General features: G+C 42.6%; 2 protein-coding genes across 2 annotated transcripts; one reads left to right on the top strand and one right to left on the bottom strand.

Annotated features, from left to right (window-relative positions):
- Positions 1 to 177: 177 nt before the first annotated feature.
- Positions 178 to 939, bottom strand: LOC129113243 (heat shock protein beta-11-like). Its single transcript, XM_054625459.1, has one exon. The coding sequence runs from the start codon at positions 871 to 873 to the stop codon at positions 178 to 180; it is 696 nt and encodes a 231-aa protein (XP_054481434.1). The 5' UTR covers positions 874 to 939.
- Positions 940 to 4,168: 3,229 nt separating this feature from the next.
- LOC129113236 (early growth response protein 1-like) lies at positions 4,169 to 6,957 on the top strand. Its single transcript, XM_054625450.1, is given in 5 exon segments — positions 4,169 to 4,401; positions 5,285 to 5,323; positions 5,326 to 5,593; positions 5,595 to 6,211; positions 6,214 to 6,957. Coding segments are annotated over 5 exon segments (1,326 nt in total). The 5' UTR covers positions 4,169 to 4,199; the 3' UTR covers positions 6,414 to 6,957.
- Positions 6,958 to 8,049: the final 1,092 nt, after the last annotated feature.

Below are 8,049 nucleotides of genomic sequence, written 5' to 3'. Positions count from 1 at the left end.
TTCAACTTTTTGAAATAGAGAAAAGAGTCAAATAAGAGAATTATTTCAATTTTGAAAATCAGTTTTATAATTAAAAGACAAATCGTTCAGACGAAACAATAAAGATCAAACAAAACAAAACGTTTACTGTTAATAAAACACAGAATCAATAGGAGACATGACGAGATGCTCCTCTGCTCAGTTCTTCTCAGCAGGGCTGCTCTCTGACAAGGAGGTGGAGGTGGAGGAGGTGATGGCTGGGGCCGCGGTGAGGCTGATGGGTACCAGCCTCTCCTTCCCATCATGCAGTGCTCTCTCCCGTGGGGGGGCCAAGATCTGCAGCCGCCCCCCCACCAGCGAGCAGGTGACGGCCTCGTGGTCGACGCCGTCCGGCAGCTGGAACTCCTGCCTGAACTCCTCACACCTGAAGGAGGAGGAGGAGGAGGTGGGGGTGGAGGAGGTGGAGGAGGAGGAGCAGGTGGAGGAGGCGTCCTCCTGCTTGCTCTCCGTCCGGCCGCTGACCCTCAGCTTCCTGCCCACCTGTTTGACGGACAGCTCCTCCGGGGAGAACGCCTCCGTGTCCAGACTGAGGGCGAAGCCGCCACCGACACTCCCCAGCTCCTGGACCGTGATGGGCTGGAAGGGCCCCCTCTGGGACCAGGTCTGGGACCAGGACTGGGAGCAGGTCCGGTCGAGCTCCTCGAAGATCCTCTGGTGAAGCCTCTCCATGTGCTCCATGCTCTGCTTCATCTCCAGCAGGTGGCGCATCACCTCCTGCTCCACCAGGTGGAGGAGCGGGCGGGTCTCGGGCCACAGGCTGCGGACGGGCCAGGTCCGGTCCAGGAGAGGCCGCATCGTGAAGGGGGACTGCTGGAAGACGCTGGGACACAACATGCTGGAGGGTTCGTACTGGAGTGTGACGGTCCGTCTGCTGCTTATATACACACACACACCGCCCAACGGAAAGTTCTAGCACCATTCCTGTGTGTGTGTGTGTGTGTGTGTGTGTGTGTGTGTGTGTGTGTGTGTGTGTGTGTGTGTGTGTGTGTGTGTGTGTGTGTGTGCTCACAGTCTAAAAGCAGCTGGTGTTCCTACAGTCTGACTCCACATACCGATACGTCTCCGCTTTGTTCTATTTCTGCTGCTGGACTCTGTCATGGTCTTTATAAAGCAGGTGAACACACACACACACACACACACACACACAGTTTACGTGTACGTGTGTGTGTGTGTGTTTCAGTTTATTGATATTATTAATAAATATTTATTAACTTTAACAATAAACATGTTTCTCAGTAAAACTCTTTTCCAGCTGTCAGTTCACTAAAACCCACTCATCCTGGGTCCTCTCTCCTTTCACTGTCTCCTTGTCTCCTGTGTCCTAAAACACGTCAGAGTCCCTGTAATGCTTCAGGAGGAGCCTGAACCTTTAAACAGAGTAGAAAGAAGAGTGATGCATCAAAAAAGATCTGGAGGATGCGGGCATCGATCCCGCTACTTAGCGAGCGCTCTACCATTTGAGCTAATCCCCCGGTGAGAGCTTGTCTGACCCGTTCTGACATATAAAGTGAAGGTGACACTTTGTAACGCGCTGTGTTTGTATGTTTGTATGTTTTTATTTTAGACACAAGTCTCCAGGTGAGTATATCTAAAGACAGTGTAATGGATGTAAAATTATAATCTACGATGACCGTGAACGTGTCAACATTTATACCGCATGACGTTTATTCAAAGCTATGCGGGACTCGTCAGGTTGTTTCTTAATATAGGCTCATTTTAATGATGCAGTTACAAACCCCAAATAAGGCTGGAAGATACAGATTATTTATGTTCTAATTTATTTAACCATGTTTTTATTCATTTATATATTATTTATTTATTTGTTTATTTACTCATTTATTAATTGATATATCATTTATTTATACATTTATATATTATGTATTTATTTATTAATATATTATTTATTTATTAATTTGTATATTATTTATTTATACATTTATATATTATGTATTTATTCATTTATATATTATTTATTTATTTGTTTACTAATTTATTAATTGATATATAATTTATTTATACATTTATATATTATGTATTTATTTATTAATATATTATTTATTTATTAATTTATATATTATTTATTTATACATTTATATATTATTTATTTATTTATATATTATTTATTTATTGATATATCATTTATTTATATATTATGTATTTATTTATTAATTAATTTATTTATTCATTTATATATTATTTATTTATTTATTTATTTACTCATTTATTAATTGATTTATCATTTATTTATATTTATTATGTATGTATTTATTAATATATTATCTATTTATTAATTTATATATTATGTATTTATTTATATATAATTTATTTATTTATTGATATATATTTATTTATACATTTATATATTATTATTTATTTATTAATATATTATTTATTTATTAATTGATATATCATTTATTTATACATTTATATATTATGTATTTATTAATTTAATATATTATTTATTTATACATTTATATATTATGTATTTATTTATTAATAAATTATTTATTTATTCATTTTATATTATTATTTATTTGTTTATTTACTCATTTATTAATTGATATATCATTTATTTATACATTTATATATTATGTATGTATTTATTAATATATTATCTATTTATTAATTTATATATTATGTATTTATTTATTTATATATTATTTATTTATATTATATATTATTTATTTATTAATTTATATATTTATTTATACATTTATATATTATGTATTTATTTATTATATATATTATTTATTTATTTATATATTATTTATTTATACATTTATATATTATGTATTTATTTATTAATATATTATTTATTTATACATTTATATATTATGTATTTATTTATTATTTATATATTATTTATTTATTAATATACATTTATTTATTAATTTATATATTATGTATTTATTTATTATTTATATATCATTTATTTATACATTTATATATTATGTATTTATTTATTTATTTTTTATTTATAATATTCATTTATTTATACATTTATATATTATTTATTTACATTTATATATTATGTATTTATTTATTAATATATCATTTATTTATACATTTATATATTATGTATTTATATATTTATATATTATGTATTTATTTATTAATATATTATTTATGTATTATCATAAGTACATGAATCTAATACTAGTTGTTTACTTTACTACTTAAACTGCATGGAGCTAATAATATATGTTGTTTTACTGCATGACTCTGATCTACTTGTGTACTTGTGTGTACTTGTACTTGTGTACTTGTGTACTTGTACGTGTGTAACGCAGTACTTGTGTACGTGTGTACTTGTACGTGTGTAACGTTCTTCCAGCCGGTGGTACTCGCCCCGCCTCCTCGCTCTCAGATCAGCAGTCCGACAGGAAAAACACCCAAATAAGGCTCGAGGAAGTGATGACGCGGCTGGCCGACCTCCATGTGACGTCGAGGAAACCTGATCCGAGCTGTGACGTGTCACCCGGGGTTTCCGGCCATGGCGGCTCGCAGCTCTCCGGTTACCGGCGCGCTGTGCGGCCGCCAGACGGCAGCCACCGGCCCGCACCGGGCCCCGCACCGGGCCCCGCACTCTACCGGAGCCTGCGGGCTCCAGAGACCTGCAGCCGGACGGCAGGGGGGCAGCGGGCGGCAGAGCGCGGGCCCGGGGCCGCACGCTCACCGCGCTGCCCAAATATGGGCTTCCCCCCTCACACACCATATTTGGAAACATACGTCACGCAGGAGTCTTTATAAAGCCGGGAATCCTCGCTGAGCAGAGTGACAGTCAAGTTCACGGCGTCCCGACAACACGTGGAGGCAGGCTGGTGTTTGACCCGCTGGAGCTCCTGTACACCGGGGATCGAACCATCCAGCAGCAGCCCGAGCCCGGACACAGCGCCTCTCCTCCCCTCAGAGCTCCTCCTGCTCCTCCTCCTCCTCCCCTCCTCCTCCTCACCTCCTCCACCTCCTCCTCCTCCTCCTGCTCCTCCCTCCTCCTCACCTCCTCCTGCTCCTCCTCACCTCCTCTCCTGCTCCTCCTCCTCACCTCCTCCATCTCCTCCTCTCCTCTCCTCCTCACCTCCTCCTGCTCCTCCTCCCTCCTCCTCACCTCCTCCTCCTCCTCCTCCCTCCTCCTCCTCCTGCTCCACCTCCTCCTCCTCCAGATGGCAGCGTTCCTGTCCGCCCTGCAGGTGTCCGACCCCCTGGCCGGCCTCCCTCCTCCTCCCTCCCCTCTGGACGGGTACTACTCTAAGCTGGAGGAGCTGCAGATGCTGCTGCAGAACGCAGCCGCGGGAGGCTCACTGCTGGCGGCCTCAGCGGCGGAGGGAGCCGGTCTGCTGAGCGCGGAGCCCGGGGAGTACGGAGGTGAGGAGGAGGAGGAGGAGGAGGAGGAGGAGGAGGAGGGCTGTTTGTGCATGAAGCCTTAACTCTATGTGGCTCTGAGGTCTAAACTGTAGTGATTTAAAGGAGAGCACAGGTGTTTAAACTGATGCTAGATAATATATAATCCATAGTTCATTATTTCTGGATCAATAAATAAGCACCTCAAGTGAATGCAACTACATGTCAAGTACATGTCTTTATATAGCAGTATATATGTTTACAATATTGATGTGCTTAGAAAACAATGCGACTAGAATGTGTCCTTATTATATCTTATATTATATTAAACTCTATTCTATTATATTAAACTCTATTATATTATATTAAACTCTATATTATATTAAACTCTATTATATTATATTAAACTCTATTATATTATATTAAACTGTTATATTATGTTAAACTCTATTATATTACATTATTAAACTCTATTATATTATATTAAACTTGCCTCTGCATATATTTTGCTCTGGTTTATGCTTTTAGATTTGTTTAAGAAAGGAGATGCATTATACTTCTGGTGACTAGTAGTTCTCTTGAATACCTATGTTAAACACTTATTGGATATTAAATACTTATATTAATGTAAACTCTATTATATTATATTAAACTCTATTATATTATATTAAACTCTATTGTATTATATTAAATTATATTAAACTATATTATATTATATTAAACTATATTATATTATATTATATTATATTAAACTCTTATGGCAACAAACACAGTTTCAAACTCAAACAGACGTGAAGTTAAAGTTTTGACGTGGTATTGATAGGATCTTTATCTGCAGCCAATCAGAGCAGAGTGTGTCTCAGGTGTGGGTCAGGTGATGACTTCTTCTTCTGTGTTTCTCTCTCAGACTCTCTGTCGGACCTGGACCTCCCCCTCACCCCTCGGTTCCCCCTCTGGCCTACAGCGGTCGCTTCAGCTTTGAGCCCGCCTCCAGCAGCGGCCTGTGGGCGGAGCCTCTGCTCAGCCTGTTCACGGGGTTGGTCAGCGTCCCCCCCGCTGCTTCCTGCGCCCCCCTCTCTACATCATCGCTCACGCCGAGCCTCAGCTCCGTCCATATCAGCTGTTGCTCCGGTGACGTCACCTCCGTGTTCTCCGCGACGCCGACGTACACGTCCGCCTCCGGCTCCGACCTCCTCCTCCCCCCGGCTCCTCCCAGCCGCCCCCCAGGCCTTCCCGCCACAGGGCCCGCCCCCGGCCTACCCGGCCTCCCGGCTCGGCCTCCAGGTGGTGCAGATGCTCCCCGACTACCTGCTGATGCAGGACGGCGAGCTCGGGCTGATCCAGGACCAGAAGCCGGTGAACCCGCCGACGCTCACGCCGCTCTCCACCATCAAAGCGTTCTCCTCTCAGAACCAGCCTGCAGGCTCCGCCTCTGGCCCCGCCCACCAGGCCCAGCTCTCCAAACCGAGCCGGGTCAGGAAGTCCCCCGCCGGGCGTCAGTGCAGGACGCCGCCTCACGAGCGCCCCTACGCCTGCCCCGCCGACGGCTGCGAGCGCCGCTTCTCGCGCTCCGACGAGCTGACGCGTCACGTGCGCGTGCACACGGGCCAGCGCCCGTTCCAGTGTCGCATCTGCATGCGCAGCTTCAGCCGCAGCGACCACCTGACCACGCACATCCGCACGCACACCGGGGAGAAGCCGTTCGCCTGCAACGAGTGCGGACGCAAGTTCGCCCGCAGCGACGAGCGCAAGAGACACTCCAAGATCCACCAGAAGCAGCGGGACCGCAAGACCTCCTCCTGCTCCTCCGCTCCCATCTCCATCTCCGGGCCTCCCCCTACTCCTCCCCTCCCACCTCCTCCCCCTGCTCCTCCTACTCCTCCCCCACTCACAGCTCCCCCTCCCCGGCCGCCTCCCTCTTCCCCTCCTCCTACTCCTCCCCCTGCTTCACCTCCTCGCCGTCCTCCCACCTCTCCTCCTGCTCCTCTCCGATGGGGAGTCCTCAGTCGGAGCTCCACGGCTCCAACATCTGCTGACAGGAAGTCCACCTGTCTGTCGTGACCTTTGACCTCGGACTGGAACTCACACATGTGACCGAACATTTTGTCTCCATGGAGAGGAGGTCAAGGGTCAAACACCTGGCTGTGTTTCTGCTGCAGCTGGTTGAATGTTTGGAGACTGTATGACTCAGTGCTGCTGGTTCATTTTGAGCCTTTTCAGCCACCGTACTCGTCGGCAGCGTCCGTTAAACGCCGTTCAGGACGTGAACTAAAACCTCCGAGGACCAAAGTGCTGATTTACGAGACATAAAGTCGCCTGAATGTACAGAGACCAGCGTTGATGAATGAGTGTACATACTGTTTACATGTAGGATAGTGTACATGTACATGTACCTACTGAGTAGGTTCTGGGACGTTTTCTATGTTTCCATGATTTTATACTGAACGTGTTTCCTCTTTAAAGCAAAGAGCTACAAGAATAAAATGTCAAAATACTGTGGGTTTTTTTCTTTCACCATCATGACGGCGTGGTGTGAGGAGGACCATGTGAAACAGGTGAAGGCTCCAGAACAGGAGAGTCAGAGGCCCTTGAGTGGGGATGTTTGTCATCTTCTGTTTCTAAGGTCAACATAAAAGAGAATAAATGTGAATTGTATCATCTGCAGTTTCATGAAACCTGTGGCTGAAGAAGACCAGTTTTATGGTCGAAAGTGCAACAAGTTATTAATGAGCGGAGTTTATTTTAGAGACTTGATTGACTAATTCTGGCAAAGTTTAAAACGGATACAGACGATCAGAAACCATCAGATCAACGATCAGAAACCATCAGATCAATTAAGATAAGATAAGATAAGGTAATCCTTTATTAGTCCCGCAGCGGGGAAATTTACATTAATAATGAATCTATTTTTTACATTTGTTTTATTTTATAGAAAACCTGGAAAATTGAAATGTGTGTATTTATATTATATTATATAATAATTCCATTATATACATATTATTTATATATATATATATATATATATAATATTATATAGAATTATTTGAAATATAATAAAAAATATTTTTTTAAATGTATATATATATTAAATATATTATTATTTTTATTTTTTTTATAGAAAAACTGAAAAACGGTCGTTTTAAAGTCAAATTAAACGTGAAAGTCAGAGTAAAAAGCTGCAATCTGCACATAAACACACAAACAGACACACACGCACACTCCCTCTGTAGTCTACTGGCAGTGTAAATCCTGTGTGTGTGTGTGTGTGTGTGTGTGTGTGTGTGTGTGTGTGTGTGTGTGTGTGTGTGTGTGTGTGTGTGTCAGCCAATGGGATCAGACTTTGTCACCACCAGCTCTCTGCAGGAAGAACAACAAAGCTTCAGCACAAATATGGTGCTTCCTGTCTCTGCAGCGGACGTCCTGACGCCCATATAAGGAGCTTCCTGCCGGCCGAGCCCTCTGCTGGCGGGTCGTGTGTGTGTGTGTGTGTGTGTGTGTGTGTGTGTGTGTGTGTGTGTGTGTGTGTGTGTGTGTGTGTGTGTGTGTGTGTGTGTGTGTGTGTGTGTGTGTGTGTGTGTGTGTGTGTGTGTGTGTGTGTGTGTGTGTGTGTAAAAGTACTTTAAGTAGCTTTAACTTCAAAAATGAAACCACGTGGTTCACGTTCATGAAGCA

Source organism: Anoplopoma fimbria, chromosome 24 (genome assembly GCF_027596085.1).
Source record: "Anoplopoma fimbria isolate UVic2021 breed Golden Eagle Sablefish chromosome 24, Afim_UVic_2022, whole genome shotgun sequence".
In the NCBI taxonomy this organism is placed as follows: domain Eukaryota; kingdom Metazoa; phylum Chordata; class Actinopteri; order Perciformes; family Anoplopomatidae; genus Anoplopoma; species Anoplopoma fimbria.
The sequence above is the reverse complement of the archived record's forward strand: the minus strand, read 5'-3'. Positions and strand labels throughout refer to the sequence as shown.

What these genes read in the sequence shown, in the direction of transcription:
- LOC129113243 (XM_054625459.1), bottom strand. Translation starts at nt 873, where the DNA reads ATGTTGTGTCCCAGCGTCTTCCAGCAGTCCCCCTTCACGATGCGGCCT.